General features: G+C 42.2%; 1 protein-coding gene across 1 annotated transcript; it reads right to left on the bottom strand.

Annotated features, from left to right (window-relative positions):
- Positions 1 to 711: 711 nt before the first annotated feature.
- On the bottom strand, positions 712 to 19092 carry LOC137884938 (guanine nucleotide-binding protein subunit alpha-12-like). The gene is made up of 6 exons (XM_068727038.1): positions 18316 to 19092; positions 12182 to 12400; positions 3122 to 3172; positions 2828 to 3028; positions 2241 to 2447; positions 712 to 1287 (listed from the first exon to the last, which is right to left on the bottom strand). The coding sequence occupies exons 1-6, from the start codon at positions 18631 to 18633 to the stop codon at positions 1126 to 1128; spliced, it is 1158 nt and encodes a 385-aa protein (XP_068583139.1). The 5' UTR covers positions 18634 to 19092; the 3' UTR covers positions 712 to 1125.
- Positions 19093 to 19695: the final 603 nt, after the last annotated feature.

Genomic DNA, 19695 nt, shown 5'->3' with positions numbered 1-19695 from the left:
TGTTGGCGGGGAATAAAAGAGAGGCAGTGGGATAGAGATGGGCCATAATTCAAGCAAGACCAGGAGCTGTGTGTTTCTGTGTTTCTTCAAACTAAGAAGAGCCTCTAATTTGACCGTCTCCCGTTTCTGCTGGAGAGGGAGGAGACGAACAGTCCGTCTATTGTGCCACAGAGGAGAGTTGTAGGATAAGACTTGCTATCTGCAGCTGTTCATCTCTCGTATGATGGCGGGAGTAATAAACACAAGAGGTAAAGATAGGCAGCGCAGGGGAGAACAGGGAGCACGAGAGAGAGAGAGACTCATCTTTTCTTCCTCTGTTAAAGTTCGCTGACGGGAACACTTATCACATAACACAGCATATGACCAGTATGAGCCCAAACCCTCACCCCTCTCCCTCTGTCACGTGGACACTAGGACAAGAGCGCGCTCTTAACTTCCCTAAATCCTTCCTGCCTCCTGCTTTCTGCTCACACAGCTTGATCCTGCCTCATCTCACCCGGCAGCAGTCTGACTTTTATGTTTAGTGACAGGGTTGTCAATAGTCATATATAGATCTATAGATATAGATCTATATATATATATATATATATATATATATATATATATATATATATATATATATATATATATATATATATATAGATATCTATATATATATATATATATATATATATATATATATATATATATATAGATATATATAGATATAGATCTTAGAAAAAAAACACTTTCAGTGCTCATGTCATGTAGTTGGTGCTTTTCTCTATTTTTCTCTTCTTCTTTTAAAAACATTTTCTAACCTGTATATGAAGACGAGAACACCACAGCTACAAGGAGGTGACTGTCTTTCCAGCACACACACACACACACACACACACACACACACACACATTCAGACAGGTTATATTCAGGGTCTTGTCCTCTCCGACCCTCACAGTTTCCACAGGGGCCAAAAGGTCCAGAGTCACGTCGGGGCTCCACAGGTTCAGAGTTCAGTTAAATCCACCGACTCCTCCACAGGTCAGTGTTAACATGCGCTTGTGGGCTGCTGCGTCCTCCAGGCCCGGATTCACGGCTGGTTTCACAGTTTACAGTCAAGAGAAGCCGTCGTCTGCAGCCCGAAGGTCACTGCAGCATGATATCTTTGAGGTTTTCCTGCAGGATGGTGTCCTTGACGGCGTGAAAGACAAAGCGAATATTTTCGGTGTCCACCGCAGTGGTGAAGTGGTGGAAGAGCGGCTTCCCCCGGTTTCTCCTCTTACGGCTGAACGACTGCACCAGGAACGCCTGGAAGGAGCGGAAGCAGGGACACTTTAGTAACCGGAGAGAAAGTCGATCTCTCTGCAGGGCTACCAGGTTTCTCATCTGCTTTTTACATGTGTGCATGGCAAAGACTTCAGACAGAGAAAGATTTCACTGTGGGGCAGCAGGATGACAGCTAAGAGATTATTAAAAGTAACAATACATCCTCACATACAGAATATTTCCATCCAAATAAATCATAACAACTAAGTAAGTTTCTAGAGATGAGCCATTTGCACTGAAAACAAAAGTCTTCTTGTCTCTTCTCACTGCACCGTCACAAACACACTCCCCTAATGTTTTAGTCAGGAGGCCTTGTGTTGTGTTACTGCTACATTAAAAACCAAAAAGAAGTGAATCCCAAGCTACACCTGCTGCGTGTATGCGCATACCTACAGGGACAGATTACCACAGTGCATGTGAATGTGTTTCTTGCATGGTAACCTAGTCAATCCAAAACATCTTTGTTTCATCGACCTTAAAAAGGTAAGTCTCATCAGAGGAGGTGATGTTCCAAAATATCTTGCAAACTGAGTGAGTTTGAGAGTGAAACCCCACAGGGCTTGATTAACTCCATGGTGTGGCACCTTTTTCTACTTTTGAGCTAATTTGTATTTTTGCGGTTTTCCCCCCAATTGGAACGCACACTTGCTGTCTTTGTTTGGATTACTGTGATTTCTCGCGTGCACGTAAACACGCTGATGAATGACAGCCTGTGTTTGTGGGTAAAGTGTACACGCTCGTAATGTATATGTGCGAGTGCATGGAAGCACACCTGGATCATAAACCTACAGGAGGAAAATAAGAAGCAGCGGCAAAATAACTATCCGCAGAAATGAGTTCGGTGCCTCATAATGTTTGACAACATAAAAAACCTCTTTGTTTTCAGTGTGTGTGTGTGTGTGTGTGTGTGTGTGTGTGTGTGTGTGTGTGTTTACCTGTACATCCTCTAGCCTGCGTGGGTCCCCTCTGAACTCTGGGAAGTTCTTGCGGATGTCCACCGTGCGGATCTTTTCCACCAGCAGGTCTGTTTTGTTGAGGAAGAGGATGATGGACACGTTGAGAAAGAGCTTGTTGTTGACGATCGTCTCAAAGATATTCATGCTCTCCACCAAACGGTTTGTCCTTCGATCCTCCATCAAGACCTGGAATCGGACGTACGTACACACACACACACACACACACACACACACACACACACACACACACACACACACACACACACACACACACACACACACACACACACACAATTATCCTTTGTTTTTTTTCAGGTTTTATCTGAGCACCAATTAAGGATTCAGTCGTCATCATATGACTGTTGATGTGAACCGGAGCCACGACTGATGGAACAATCAAGTTCCCTCAGTCGACCACAAAGAGAGCTTTGTGTTACTCTCAAATGCCGTCTCTCTGATGCTTCTTGTCCAATTTGTAATTGTTAAAGTCAAGAGAATATTGATCTGTCTGAGTAGCTTCATACAGACATCGGCGTTACACGATCGGAAATGTGCTTGAACGTTACCTGATCGTACTCCGACGATGAAACCATGAAGAGTATCGAGGTGATCCCGTCGAAACACTGAAACCACTTCTGCCTCTGGGACCTCTGCCCCCCGACGTCCACCATCTTGAAAGGGATCTTCTTGATGACAAAGTCGTGCTCCACGATGCCTTTCGTCGCCTTCCTGGCAAACAAAATGTCCTGCTTGCTTGGGATGAAGTTCTGAAAAAGAGGAGACGAAACATTTTGTTAGACGCAGCAAGAGGTGAAGAAATTCAAAGTGCACTTGAGATTTATCGAGTCACTGTGACTCACCAGTTGACCAATACGATCCAAGTTATCCAGGAAGTATTTGACCGACTCGCTCTGCAGGCAGGAAGAAAAGAAAATTCATCACAGAATGCAAAATGAAACAACCCGTCCGGATCAAATTGAACCATGGTCCGGTTCGTTTCTAGTGTGAAGCATTTTTTGGATGGGTCTGACTAATTATAGGAAGTGCTACAAACCAATCAATGTCTAGTACAGGGAGATGCAGCTCATGTAGGTGATGACAACATGAAGTCATGTAGAGATACTTAGACCAAAACTAACCAGATCAAATGAGGGCTATAATTTAACAAATCATGAGCCTTTGATCGGACTTTCAGATGTAAAAAGTACCCTTGTCATCAACCCAACTAAAAAGAACCAAATGATCAAATTAAAGCAGTTAAACCTAATATTAGAACATTTTATTTATTGTATTTATTTTTCATTTGATTCATTTCATGGAAGCAGTCGTACTGTGGTTATTGATTTAATAATACATCAATCCATGGCTTCTTCCCGATCCAGATAAAAAAGGACAGAACGCATGTAACCAACGTCACCAACCATAATCACATCAGTCTCATTATGATTCAACTTGCACACTCTGCTACTTGTAAAGCTACTGTCATGGACGGCAGCGACTCACAGCACAGTGAACCAAAGTGATTCAAGTGACATAACTGATCATTGTGTTTATGGGACCCATCATTTTTAGTGTGTTGTCTCATAATCACAGAAAAGTGTGCTTGTTAGCATTGCCACAGAAACAGACAGGATTCTCCGAAGTCCTGTAATCGGACATTAGAGCCGCACTAATCAATAGACCCACATTAACTATGGAGTGATTTAAAAGGAGCTTCTTGGAGTTACAAACCTGCACCCGACTCTGTAGTTCTTCTCAGATCTACAGAGCATGTAACTGTCTTTCAGAGAATGATTTGGTTTTTCTGGCCCACTAACTCCACTAGCTTTTTTTTTTCCAGCAGCAGCGCTTGTTTTTCATAAAAAATAAATTTAAAAAAAGGCTCTCATGAACCTGCTGTACCCTGCATGTCTGGCACGAAATAGCAGACGGACAAAGTAAGCGACTAGCTGGTGAACATAGTGGAGCATTTAGCAGCTAAAGAGACAGATGTTTGTCTCAGGAGTTGGTGGAGACCAAAACAAGAGGCAAAAAATGAGTCAGAGACACGACTCAACATCTGCTGGATGTGTAAATAGGCAACTGTTGGCGAACACATCTGCAAACAGTTTGGGATAATATTTCAAGCTGTTAGTATCCAAAAAACAATGAATGCAGCTTTAAGATGCATGAAACCCACAAAGACTCGATATTAAAACAAAACGCGCGGTTTGGATCATATCAGGGTTTTTAATCACGGATCAGATCAGCAGGAGAAAATGTATCATATATCACTTTCAGAGATGCCCAGAGAACTTTCAACAATTTCAAGAACCCAGAAGTCAGTGCAAACAAAAGTTCTAAATGTTATTGTTTGACTTTGTTATAGTCATCTATAGTTGTTACCTGCATAAAAACACAGTTCAAACATTACGAAATAAAAGATTATTGCATTAAATACACCACTGTCCAACATCCAACTCTAGAACAAGTCTTGAAAATCAGAAACTCGCGCTTGTTGAACAAGAAGTGTGCAACACGCTGGACGAGAAGTAGAGCATGATTTAAGTTGCGCCACAAGGCAGCCACTGAAAATAGGTTTTTGTGACTTTACGAGAACTTTACTTCCAGGACATGACGAAGACGGTTCTGATTTCTGTCACTGAACATGTTCACAACAACAACAACACACCAGAGATTACCTAGTCATTTATATATTTGATTTTTGCGTGTCATTTTTTGAATACACGCTGTACAACTTAGATTTTTCAGGCAGCAGTTGTGCTGAAAATCAATTAGCAGGATTCTGGAAACTTGACACGTGTAATCGCATCACAGTGAACATAGAGTCTGCATTCATTTCTACAACTGCTTCGCTGTTGTTGACCGGTAATGTGGTTTATCATCAGTCAGATCTTACCTCTAATGGATTACAAGGCTGCTAATTGATTTTCGTACTGTTTTGGAAATGAATGGAAACCAGTGGGTGCCGGAAACAAACAGCAAAGGTGCACTACAGCAGCATGATTAGCAAAATGTTTTTTATGTTCATTTGTAGTGAATGTGCTGAAACTGAAGCTTAATTCTTCTTTACACTTGTGATTTCTGACAAGAGTTAAAACCTGAATCTCTCTCTTAAACACACACACACACACACACACACACACACACACACACACACACACACACACACACACATTCAACAGGAAACAGCTGTGTGTGTGAAAACAGTGGGGAGAGACATGGGGGAGGGAGGGATTAGCGAGTCAGACAGAACCCAGTTCTTTTTAGCATATCACACATACACACACACACACACACACACACACACACACACACTTGAGCCTCACTACAGTTTATCAGTATTCCCCTTTAAAACAAAAACTTTGCAGATTTTTCGGTTCCCGTCACACTGATCGAACAGAATCGGCGAAAACTCAGTTAAATCCATCTCTGTCGGTCCCTGACATGCAGCGTAACAACCAGGAAACGCGACCCCTGTGCGGGTGAGATGTGACCCTGTGACCCCTCGCCGCTGACCTACAGTGTCACAGCAATAGGAAACACAAAGCCGAGGGACTCTGATTGGTTCAGCTGGAGAACAGGAGGAGGGGCTGATTGCAGGGAAAAGCAGGGAGAGGGGAATTCCCAGAGATGAAGGGATACGCAAACACAGACAAGAGACATAGACACACACACACACACACACACACACACACACACACACACACACACACACACACACATATATACACTAACACACAGATCATTTCCACAGATGCTTTTACTGCCATCAGCAGAAATGACACAGCCTGACCCTTGATGAAGTGGAGGCATCAAACTAAATATCAAAATTAATGAATTTTATGAGGCCATGGATGAGTTTTAGTCCCTTGTAATGCAGATCTATAAGTTGTAAAATGGTGTGTGTGTGTGTGTGTGTGTGTCTGGATTTGTGTGTGAGTGTGTGTGTGATTGAGTAAGGCTGGAGGAATGTCTCCATTCATGGTGTGTATGGGCAGATTAGGGGCTTTATTACAGCAAAGACCTAAATAAGCTCACATTGTGTGTGTGTGTGTGTGTGTGTGTGTGTGTGTGTGTGTGTGTGTGCGTGTGTGCGTGTGTGTGTGGCCACAGGTATATGTGTGCCACTTGTGTGTGTGACTGGGTGCGCCACGACTGTTTGACTGCTGCAGTTGTTTCACTTCAAACTCTGATGTATTTTATTCATTAACTCACTGAATATAGAAAGTAAACATCTCTGGCTCTAAATTTCAACTCTTTTTTTATTATCGATGAATCTGTTGATTATATCTCATTATCTCACAAAATCAATTTGAATGTCATTAAATGCTATGAAAACTCAATACTTTGATTGAATAATCAATTAGTCAACTAATTGTTTCGGCACTATACTATTCATACATGTGTGTGTATATGTTAGCTGTAATTGTGCTGAAAGTGTGAATAATAATCATATAATTGTACTTAAAGGAGGTTTTAAACAAACCTCCAGGTCAGTCAAAGTTATCTGGAAGAGAGAAAACGGAGGCGAACAGTAAAGTCATGTCTGTTGTAAACATCCATCGGTTTACAAACCGACTTCCTGGTTCAACTTTCACCTACTGGACTTGTGCATGCGCACGGTTTTTATACTGGTTGACCAGATGCACTTTGTTGTGCTGATGTGGATGATGCAAAAACTGAATGAAAATGAGACCCAAATTGTAATAAATTCCCACATTTACCCTTCAATACATATATTTCATATGCAGTTGTTATGGGAACATAAGCACACACTCAAGGATGCTCGTCTATCAGAACCAAGAGACACACAGAAATACTTTTCCACTCTGGGAACACTTGTAGATAAAGTTACATTATGTAAATACAGAAGAGCCAATGTTAACTCATGAAGTGCAGCAGCAGAGACTTCCAGGATGAAATCGCATATTGTCGACCATATGGGTGTGGAGGTATGTGTGTGTGTGTGTATGTGTGTGTGTGTGTGTGTGTGTGTGTGTGTGTGTGTTTCAGCATTTACAGCCTCTTTACATCTTTATGGGGCTTCAAAGTCCCCTATACAGTATACAGTCTTTACTCATACCTCCTTTGTTCAGGATGCCTGTGCTGCTGAAGACAACAGTTTACTGTCACAGCGTGATATACGGCCTTGTTTTTGTCAAGCAGAGGAGGTTTTGGTGTTTATGTCATATCTAACTGCGCGTTATCTGGGTGTGGTGGGATCCCGGAACGAGTAAACAAAATCCTTGTTTTCGGTTAGTTTTTATTTTTTTCTCTCCCTATCTCCACTTCTTCTCTAATGCTCTTCTCAACTCTCCGCTCCCTCTCTTTCTTCCTCTCTCTCTCTCTCTCTCTCTCTCTCTCTCTCTCTCTCTCTCTCTCTCTCTTTTTGTTTCCTCCCTGTCAGCCGGTGGCTCAGCTCCAGCCCTGCCTGGGAAAAGCTGACTGTGGTATCCCAGGAAAACCTCTCAGAAAGCGGAGAGAAGAGGGGGGGGGGGGGGGGGGGGGGGGGGGGGGGGTGGAGAGCGTCAGCACATTTACTCCACAGTAGACATTTTAGTTTTTCTTTCTTTGAAAAGGGTACGGCTGGTTTGTTCTAAATTTCTCTTAATGTCAACTAATCCCATGAAAACACCAAAACCATCAATGCGTTAGCCAAAGTCCCTTGTTGAGCTTCTTGATGTAACAAGGTCGTTAAATAACACTGGGAACTGGCTAATGGCCTTTTTTTCCCAGAACAGAGGGAAACACTAGTTGACGCTTCACTGTGTTATTGAGCGCTGGAAAAAGTTGGGACCAGCTCAACTTTGATTTGTAGCAACAAGTGTCGTCGGTCAGTTAGTAGCTTCGTGTCACCGGCTTCCAGTGAAACTTTTCTAGAGTTTCTACAACAGAGGGGCTGAGAGCTAAATTAGCATGACTAGCTAGTTAGTAGCTAGCTGCAACAAGTAGGTTTTGTTTGAATTCGGTTTGTTGGTTTGTTTGTTTGTTTGTCAGAAGGATTACGGAAAAACCACTGGCCCGATGTTCATAGACCTTGATGGAAGGGTGTAGCTACGGCCACGACAGAACCCATTAAAATCACGGGGCGGACGCTCGCTTAATTATTCACGAACGCATTGGTTTTAAAAATAGGACCCAGGTTGAAAAAGACAAAATGGAGAAACAATGGAGATCTATGGCACGGAGGAATAAGATGTTTCAGGCTTGAAACTTAACTTAAACTGCATTTCAAACTTCATATACATGCATTCCATTTATGAAATTAGACGTCTGCATTGAACCCATCCTAAGCATTTAGTGAGCTGGTATAAAGCAACTTGCGGTTCAGGGTCTCAAGGATTGAACCTCCAACCTTGTGGTTAAAGGGCCCTACCCATTGAGCCCCGGCTTTTCATACACAGACAACACTTGTTCAGTTCCTTGTTGGTTTTTAGTCTTTCCATGGAATAAGTTGACAGTAAGAAAAATAAAAAAAACATCACCACCCTTATCCTTTAAGCCAGGACGATGTCTGCGAGCCTGTGCCGCTGTACCGCACTAGCTTTATCATACAGCCACTCCTGATTAGACAAGGTCTGACCTAAAGCTGTGCACGGACACCTCACACACACACACACACACACACACACACATACACACACACACACACACACACACACACACACACACACACACACACACACACACACACACACACACACACACACACACACACACACTTACAGTATGTTAAGTGAGAGGGAGACGGAAGTGGCTTCCGTCTAACTCCAGATAGTTTTGCCACTGATAAATGTGTAACAGGGTAAAAGGTCAAACGCACAGGTCCGGACAGAAAGTAGAGCGGCTGAGTCACTTCCAATGACGCAGAAAACAAACTAGCTGCAACATCCGATACAAACAAAACAAAGACAACAAGACCAGCCGGTGATGCAGAGACGCTGTGAGACATTCGCCGCGTTGACACTGACTGATCATCCATGACATTCTGTAGAAACGTTAAGCGTCATAAACGGTCTGCCTGGCCTTTCGCGGCATATTTGTAGGCACTTAAACAGTTACTTGTAAAACCAAGTGGTTCTCCAGCTGTTTCTGCTGTTGTGTTTCATAATGATCTTCAAACTACAGTAAGTGGCTGCTTTAAACAAGTCTGTTAATGAGTTTGTTCGGTTAACTTAAGGCAGCAGAGAAAGAGTTGGTGTAACGCAGTGTTATCTTAGTGTGCAGGAGAGTTTTATGGAAATGTTGAAGTGCCCTCTCCCATGCATGCTAAATCACCTCCTTCACTGCCATTGGTGGTTGTGCGACCTGTTATTTTTTGTCGTTTGATTTAATTTTTTCCACCCGCCCACATTCAGCGAAAAACCCCGCCCTACGCCGCCTTTGATTGGCCAGTACTCGTTGCCAGAATTTAAGTTTATTGCTGATTAACAAGATTTGGTGGATGGTTGGTAAGTTAATGATTTCAACTCAGATGTGGGTGTTTTCATGAGGATGGCTGTCTTCTTGTATAGCGCTCTCACATCTAATTACAAAGTCCTGATAATGGGAGGAAAATGTTTTTGTTTTTTTATGTTGCTATATTTGTTGCCTATATGGATGGAATAAAATCACAGATACGTTGGAGGTTTGAATTTTGATCTGGCGTCATAATTAAACCTAATGGTGATATGGCACACTGATTAACAAGAACATTTTAAAAAAGGCAGGAATCCTATGTAACTCTTCCTAGACGTAGACATATTTATATGAAATAATTAAACATTTCAATATTACTTTAAACCAGCATTGATTGGTTTTTGGTCACTTGGCAGCGTTGCAAAAAGCTGTAAACTCAACATTGACACATGTGGAGTCGTGTTTCTGGCCAATATTCACTCATTTTTTTTTGTTCTGTTTTGACCTTATTTTCCAACTATTCAACGGGATTGGTACGCTAAAAAGAGGATCAGTATGTGTTTAATATATTAGGGTTAAAAGGGAAAAAGAATAACACTCTATTCTAAGAGCCGTTTCACATTGTGTTCGGTGCAGCGTGGCAGATTAAAATCCACAGGGCTCCAAATCAACGGCTCCATTTCCAGTCAAGAGAAAAATAATTACGTCTTTGTAAAGTCTCCGAACACAAAAACATGAGCGTGGTAAGTTACGCAGGGAAACAATAAATACCTCCACAGGCAGACAGTGCGGTTCTCCTTCACTGTGACTTCTGTCTTTAGGTGACGGGTAAAAAAACCCCATCTCTGATATCATCCAGTGACTTCCTCTGAAGTTTTGAGCATGTCACTTGTTATCAACTTTGTGACTCCTGGCTGTGGCAAGTCAGTTACTGTGCAGATATCTGCCAGTCTAGACTGCTAAACCCAGTCTAGTAAGGCTATTTCACAGCTCACAGCAGAGTGAGACAGAAGTGATGGAGAGGAATGATGGGTTACAAAGGTCCTGAGCTGTATTCAGTTCCACGATGCTATTTGATGTGCTTTAAGGAGAATTGGTAGACTGTATTCACTTCTTTGGCAACACATTACCACAGAAAAGGCAATATTACATTTTCAGCCTGAGAAACGTGTGGAGTCCTGATTAGTCATCCTGATGTAGTTTTCTTTGGCTGCTGAGACACGTTAGATGTGAAGCATCAGCCAGTGAGTAATCTATGACTGATCATGACTCCTGCTCAGTGAATGAGCCGGAGGCTGGTTTATAATACAGACAGTCATGGAAGATTCTTTTTTTAATATTTCACCATCAATACATAAGTTTGGGACTTTCTATGTAGATACCTCAGAGCCTCAGACTGCTGCATGAGTCATTTAAGCACTTTTCAAGGCTTTTAAAAGCGCAATAAGTATGATTTCTCTAATAAAAACAAAATGTGTAGACTAATACAAAAGTAATCCGACTCAGTCATCACATATGACCCACTAGAAGTGTGTGGCTTTGTCTGCATCTGCAGAGACCTGTTACCCTCTGCCTGTATTCTCTTATTTTGTTGTGTTCAGGGCGTTTCTGGACGTCAAACTTTATAAAGATTTACAGTCATTTAGCAGACGCTTTTATCCAAAGCGACTTACAATAAGTGCATTCAACATAGGTATTCAAGAGAACTACTAGTCACCAGAAGTCATAAGTGCATCTCCTAAACCAGAGCATGAACCAGAGCAAAAGTACAGTGCAGAAACAAACGAATACAATAAGTGCAACAACTAGTATGAATATAATAAGTGCTGAGTGGAAGGATCAGGGTAGTACTTCTTGAATTACTTCTTGTACTTCTTGATTAGCACTTCTTGATTTAGCACTTCTTGATTTAGCACTTCTTGATTTAGCGACCAAGTGCCAGATTGTAAGAGGAAGCTACGAACATGGAGGACACAGCGCCGAAAAACACAAATACAGCCAGTCAAAACGACAACCGCATAAAGCTCGTTCCAAAACGAGAGTGAATCACATCCCGTGGCAACTTTCTTACTAGATTTAGCAACTTTTGGCCCTGGTTCTTTTGGCACTGGTTCTGCTAGCTACTTTTATTGGAAAAAAGTTGGTAACACTGGGCTGGGTTTTTTCGGTTGGATATTTTTTTTTTAAATCTAGCGTACTGCTGCAAGTTTGTAAAGATTACCAAACCTTACTTTAGGGTTGGTTTGCGATCGTTAAAATATGTATTCTTAAAACAGGTCGTTGAGTTTCAATGCAAGTTTTGTCATTTACAATTCCGGGATACGAGACTGAACTATACAAAAAGAAAACATTTTGAGGTATTTTATATCTTCAACCTGTCACAGTCATCCATCACTCAAAACTCATCAGAATTTTGGTTGAATATGTAAAAAATGAAGAACAAGAGATCTAAAATATTTCCCATTAGATGGAGTGGTGCATCAATGTCAACACTACATAGCCTCAACAAATCTACTCACCAGCTGGAACTCAGAGCGTCGTGCGTAGGCCTCCTGTATGCCGGCGTCGGCCCACAGCGCGCTCAGTGCCATCACGTACAGCTGAAACTCACTCGGCTCGACCCCCGAGCCGCCCACGCGTCCCTCCCACGACATCACCAGCATGCCCTGCTTCTCGTTCTCGCAGCTCTGCCAGCTGATGCCCAGCTTGTCCCGAGCGTCCACCAGCACACGCATGCCCTGCAGAGACACACAATCAATCAGTGCACATACATGAGCCTAAATGTGGTGAAGTGGTGCAACGGCTGCTTTTTTTTTCTTCTAATGCCAGCAGTATTGTACGAGTATTTCCTGACCACACGGAGGGGAAAGAAAGACAAAAAACAACCCTCATACTGCATGTGCTGCTTCCAGGGAAAAAACGTCGACACCGTCTAGTGTTACTGGTAAACATGGAGTAACTTTAACCGTGCATGTGTCCAACACGCACGCTCAAACGTGTGCATGTGTGGCTGCTGGTGGTTTTCTGTTCTGTGTGGGAGGTCTCCTGCTGAGTGATCAAACACACAGACAGACAGATATTCAATGTTTTCTCTCTGCTTCTCCTTTTCTCATATATATTTTATTACACTTCCTTTTAAATCCTTTGCTGCTTGTTTATCTTTCTCTTTGCCTACTTTTTTTTTTGTGGCCTAATAATTGACTCCGATGTGAAGCACACGCCACAGCATCTTAAAGTTCAGAATCTGCTGTATTATTAAAGGCTGTTTGCTTGATTTATTGATTGAATCAACAGAGGACAGAGCAGCAAGCAGTATTATTGAACTAGGAAGCGTTTGAAAGGTCACAGTAGGATGTGAGTATCTGTGTGTGTGTGTCTGTGTCAATGAGTCACGACCACCTTACCCTTGTGCAATAGTCGAGTCTAGTCAAGTTTATTTTTACAGCTTAATCTCGCATTCAAAGGGGCTTTACAGGCCCACAACATGAACAGCCGCCAAAACCCAGCTCAACGTCGTTTCTACGAAGACGAGGAAAATCCTCCAAAAATTCCAGAAAAATCTCAGACAAGGAAGATCAAAGAGAGATTCCCCCCCCCTAAGAGAGATGGCTGTGCAACACGAGGTGTGGGTGTGAAAAAAAGCAAGTGCAGTAAAACAAAAGGAAGACAGTTTATGAAATTCATGCAGCTTCTACAGTGTGTGTGTGTGTGTGTGTGTGTGTTTGTGGTGTGTGAGCTTGCCTGTGTGCAGTCTGACTGGGATTCTACTTTGTGACTAACTGGTGTGTTATTAAATCGAATCCCTCATTCAGAACTTTTCTTTTCAGAATTGATGTTTTTACGGTAGGAATGAGTAAGACTGACAAAACTGGTGTTTAACACAAAGACACACATGTGACCGTAATCTGACACACATGCGGATCAAACGGCAGCATGTTGGCAGTAAAAATACTGATGGAGAGTCACTGTGTGTGAGCTTTGAGTCACATCCACTCTTGATTATTGTCTATGTAATCATCCACCAACCTGAACCGTATCAATTTACTACTCTGTGTATTTGGAGCATAATCCTCTATAGTCTTGTCTGTCTCACTTCCTGTATGACTGCATGTTTCTTTGTGTTCCTGCTGGTCAGACAGCCTGTTTGTCCTCCTTGTCTGTCTTCAACAAGTCCGTTAGTGTGTATCAATTCAGCCTGTCTGCATTTCTACAACAAATATATCAAATAGCGTAACAAGGGTTGAGCGCCTTCTCGGTAGCCGAGTGCTTACAGCGCATGCAAAGTTACGGCAACAAGCAGGGGTCAACTCTAGTCCAGCCCTTCTCTCTCTGTCGCACTCTTTTGCAGTCTCTACACTGTCAAATAAAATTGTAAATGACAAGTTGACCCGGTCCGTCCCGCTTCAAGGACCCCTCCAAATTGTTTGTAAGTAATGCAGCCTTCTTAGAGAAATACCAGATTATACTTTAGCGAATATTTGGTATCAGGTTTCCATCAGTGCCGAACTGAACTACTAGACAGATGAAAAAACGAAATAACGGAAGTGATGAATAAACTATTCAAAGTGGTTTAATAGTAGGATTGACAACTGGAAATCAGCTTTTGTTGCCGAAACTGACAATACGGTTGCCAGCAATGTTCAATGATCACTAATGCAACACATATTTAACATTAATTTATTTTTGGGGTGGATCTTTTACTTTTTATATGTTAAAGGCCGAGAATTGTCGAGCCCTGTTAGCATTCTCGATATGTAGCTTTACAGATAAAAGGGCGTTACATAGACGCCTTAACCTTTATCCTGGTGGATTATTATCCAATTTCATGACTGCAGTATAGTTCACCACTATCATAGTTTACCACCGGTAATTAAACTTTGCCATCTGTTCTGAGGAGGACTTTGTGATGACTTTATGAGAACAGACAAATGCTACATTTGTTTTGGTCTCTGAGGCCTTAGGTTTTCTCTGAGGACACACCCACGTTGACTGGGTCCTTTGAAAGATGGAGCCTCAGCCTGTAATAGGCGGGTTGCACTTCAAAAGAAGTGGTTTGTAGGAGTTGTTGTGTTTCAAATCAAAAATGAATCAAGGGTGTTAATAAAGTGTTAATATCCGAGCCAAGCGGCCACACTCGAAAGTCGTGAAAAGCATTGCGATTGGTTGTTCACATGAAAAGTGACAGAAATAGTTGTGCCAAGAATGAAAAAAAGACAAAAGACGAGCTCTTGGTGTTTATCTTTTGTGTCACTGGCGCCAACCACATGGGGCTAGAAAAACATAAAAACCTGATCTCTGAACTGAAGACCTGTATCCTCACAGCAGTGACGTGGTCAAAGGTATTATTAGCAGTCGCTTACGGAGGCAGCTGGCTGGGACTGAAAAAAAAGCTCTGTTTCATTTATCACTATTGTGTAATTACAAAGTAGCTCCCTTCCTGCTTTCTGGATGTCCGCCCCATCAGCTGCACTAGCCTCCTCCTCAAACACGGTGCCGGTGTTTCTCGCCCCCACAATCCAATTCCCGCTACACAGTAGACGTCAAAAAACTGTCAAAATACAGCTAAAGGACGATAACCAGCGCCTCTTCCCCCTGACTTTAAAACATACAAGCATTAAGTAGTAAATGATCTCTTCAATCCGTACAACTCAATCAGTGCAAACTGTGCTGAGACCCACAGAACTTTGTTTGAAATTCTTATCATGACCACAAAGTACAGATGCACCGCTCACACACCGCCCATAATGTCAACCAGCCCAAAGTCAGTACAAACCGTTAAAAGTTATAAATGTTATCCTTATACTTTGTTATTGTCATTGTGTTAAACAAACAATTATGAGCAAATATCACTTATACAAAAAATAAATATAAATGCTCTTTTTCACAGAAAAACAGAACTATTTACATTTGTATCAAACCTGTCACATTACAGGTACATCGCCCTGAATCAGCTGTTGTATTTGCTTTCTTGATCTGAATGCTAGTCCTCCTGCAAAGGAATGACCAACCTCTCAGGGTAACAAGCATCACTATTACACAACGCTTACGCTTAAGTAGCTTAAACCAGCCAGAAAATGAAGACAGTATGAAACGATTGCATTGAGTGTCTATGGAGCACAACTTGTTAGTTGTGAGCCTGGTTTGAGCTGGTAGACGCTACGCTTTGATTTGGCTATTCTGCATTTAGTGAAAGGGTCAGCTGGGACATCCATCCCTGCCCCAAAGTTTACCAAGATGCAAATTATGCTACGTTTTGGGACTCTGATGGGCTAATAAAGAATGCACCATATGTGAAAGCGTGGAATCTGAAGATTTCTTTTAACCTTAAGGCCAGTAGGCCTTCTTAAATTACCAAAATGCAAAATCCACCTTGTTAACCTGCCCCCCCCCCCCCCCCCCCCCCCCCCCCCCCCCAAACCCCTTGTAGCAGAGAGTGCAGCAACAGAGGGGCTGTTTAGTTGAACATGTTAGTCCTGTCTGCCTGAGTCATTGATCATTTATCTGACTGAGGCTTGTGCAAGTTTCAATCTACGGCCTGGACCATGGCTCTGAACATATCACCAGCCTCACAGGTGGTGGCGAACGAAATAATCGATCCGCCCACATGGTTAAAAATTAACTAATTGCTTGGGTTATCTCCGCTGATTGATTAGTGTTGGTTAAGCAGTAATGATGGACAAACAATGACAATCAGAGACATTGAGATAAGATACAAACACCAAACCATCGTGTGCTCAATCTATATAAAGTGGATGAAAAAGAACAATTCTTTATTGTTGTTGTTTGAGGTACAGCTTGTGAAGTAGTGGCTTCTAAGGTTGTTCAGAAACCTACACTTTATGTCCAAGGCTCGACAGAGTTACATTAGGACGAGCAGTTCTTTAGTTTCACTTCGTGAGAAACAAATAAATCCACTTTGAGGATTAGAGCAGAGATTTATCCGTTAGCGGAGGTGTAATTACTGGGATTGAAGAAGCGGCACCAAACTTGGACTACACCTCTATGTTACTTGTTTTTTTTTAAGCCTAATTGTGCAACACACCTGTGGGTTCTCTTTCAACTCCATCCCTCCTTAACTTCCCGCTTTGTTCTCTTTCTTTATCATTAGGTTCCCATGAAGGGAGGGGGGTCCTCTACACCCGGCAGGTGAGGCTGTGTGTTCAGGTAACATCCCACTTAATACACCAACACTTCTCAGCTTGTTTCAGCGTTTACAAATGGTCCATGAAGTATTTCTTAGCTGTTTTATAAGGGAATTTTGATACAACTTTTCAATATTTTCAGAGATTTTATAGTCCCAATAACTAGCAATTAGTCAAGAAAATGATTTACCAATTAATCAGTAATGGATATGATCATCTGATTGTTGTTTGCTGCTTTTCTCTCCCTGTTCTATTGTAATGTAAACTGAATACTTTGGGGTTTGGGACAGTGGCTTGGACAAAACAAGTAATTAGAAGATGTCACTTTCGACATCCGCCACCGTTTTCTGACATTTTATAGACCACGTGATTAATGTGATTATTGGGAAATGAATAGACAATAATCTTTAAGGTAAATTACTTGTAACCCTAACAGTAATGTTGTGTCTCGTGGACCAGGAAATACATTGTTACTGGCTTGTTGGAAAAGACGCCCCTCATTGTCCAAAACATACATTGCCAATCATGTGATTTTGTGTAATTTTTGCCTCTCCTGTGCCCTCCTACACATCAGGCATTGTGTGTTTTTCGGGAGGTTAAGTGGTGGTGAAATGCGTGTACGGGGGTGGTGTGTGTGTGTGTGTGGGGGGGGGGTCCTGTTGATGGCGTGGCCCGAGACAGCGCCGCCGCTGTATGCTGGTATTCAGGGGGAGGGAGGGTATTGTGTACTGCCTCGGCCGTGTAGAAGTGCAGGCCCCTTATCATCGTTCTCTGGGCCGTGTGGCACTCAGGGCGGATGTGCTCATCCCTCAGGAATAGTCTGGTATTGTTAGCTGGTGAAGGAGGCCCAGCCATGACAGCAAACAAAGGGACAGCACTTCAGGATAAAAATATGTAGTATGTCAACAAACCTCCTTGAGTGTTCGAGCGAGTACGTGTGTGTGTGTGTGTGTGTGTGTGTGTGTGTGTGTGTGTGAAGCTCAACTGTGGGGTGAAAATGTCAATATTAGGGCTGTGATTAATACGCAATATTTTTGTACTACTAATTTATCTGGGGATTATTTTCTTGATTAACCAACGATTGTTTGGTCAATAAAAATGTCATACAAAGTGAAAAATAACCATAAAAATGTCCAGTTCAAAACTCAAATAATTTCAGTTTTCCCATCATTAAAGATGAAGAAACACATCAAATCTCCACATTGGAGGAGATGGAACTATGATTTTTGGCATTGTTTCCTTAAAAAAATACTTAAACAAGGAATTAATCAATTAGTTTACTAATCTTTCTCTTGTGAGTTCTCACACTTCCTTGAGTTTAACTTTAACTATTTAACCCGGTTTTACAGGTTTTATACATTCACGATAATATAAAATATCAATTTAAAAGTAAAAAACTAAAAGACAAAAGCAGGAGTTTATACGCCTGGTGGTTTAAACTTTGAACTCAGTGCTGTTAAGTTTGCCTGAAGGCCCCAAGCTATTTATTTCCCATGAATCCTTGTTCTTACCTTCAGTATATTCTCATAGATAGTGTCCCGGAAGTCCAGAAGTGCTTTTTTATCAAACTCTTGCCCGGTAATGATGCGCATCTGTTTGAGGAATGTGGACTTTCCGCTCTCTCCGGCCCCGAGCAGGAGGATCTTCACCAGCCGGCGGACGGCTCTCCTCTCCCGGGCGAGCATCGCGTCTATCTCCCGGCTCCTGCGCCGCGCCTCGCGCTCCTGCGCCGCGTCCCTCTCCCGGCTCCCCTCCTTGCTGCTGCCCGGGTCCCGGCTGGCCTCGGACGGGAGCAGGCAGCGGCTCAGGGTGCGGACAACTCCCGACATGGCGAGTCGTGGGAAAAAGTTCACCGAAACTTCAGCGGGAAAATGTTCATTATAGGATGTGACCTCTGGGGTGGAAATGACCCAGTCTGGTTACATCCACTTGATAACGAATACGTCTGCAGCGGATAATGAAATAAATTCTACATTTAGAATTAAAGGGTGAAGCCGTTATCTAGTCTCTAACCAGCAGACAACCCGTGTCCATCTTGGGTAGACCGCGCCATCAACAATAAACTCAATCTGAATAGAGAGGAAACAAAGCCGGAAAATGTTTAAAACACTATTTTAAAAAGTTGAAATGTTTGAGTCCGTCCTGGCCTGAAAGAAAAAGACGATCAGTAGTCGGTCTGACGATCCGGAGCCAAACAATAGTAAGAAGACGCGCACGGGGACAGCCCATCCACGGTCTGCGCTCACTGCCAGCGGTTTGTGAACTTGGGCAGCGGAGTGAGAGCAGCTCCTCCGGGCGGCGGTGGGACCGTCAGACTGATGAGGAGGGCGCCGGTGCTTTACCGGGGACCACCGACAGGGGAGTGACACTCCGCTGCAACAGCTCAGAAACCTATGGAAGTCCAGATCTGCCACTGTGATGAAGAACAACGACGACGACTGGCAGTCGTTATAATGAGAATCTGAAAAATAATGACTTAGTATCTCAAAATAATGACTTAGTATCTAAAAATAATGACTTAGTATCTCAAAATAATGAGAAGCCTTTTTTTTTTTTTTTTTTTACATTTTGACTTACTTTCTCAATTTAATGACTTTGGGTTCTCAAAAGAATGACTTAGTATCGAACAATAATGACTTAGAATGTCAAAATTATGACTTAGTTGCTCAAAATCATAAGAACGTGTATTAACATTTTGACTTAGATCTTAAAATAATGACCTAGCATCTCAAAATTATGACTTAGAATCTTAAAATAATCACTTATTATCTCAAAATAATGAGAAACGTTTTCAACATTTTGACTTAGTATCTCAATTTAATGACTTAGTATCAAACAATAATGACTTAGAATATCAAAAATAATGACATAGTTACTCAAAATAATGATAA

This window comes from Cebidichthys violaceus, unplaced genomic scaffold, assembly GCF_023349555.1.
Source record: "Cebidichthys violaceus isolate CVI_PGR_0920_01 unplaced genomic scaffold, fCebVio1.0.p SCAF_4, whole genome shotgun sequence".
Classification (NCBI taxonomy): domain Eukaryota; kingdom Metazoa; phylum Chordata; class Actinopteri; order Perciformes; family Stichaeidae; genus Cebidichthys; species Cebidichthys violaceus.
Note: the sequence above shows the minus strand (reverse complement) of the source record. Positions and strands in the feature narration are given on the sequence as shown.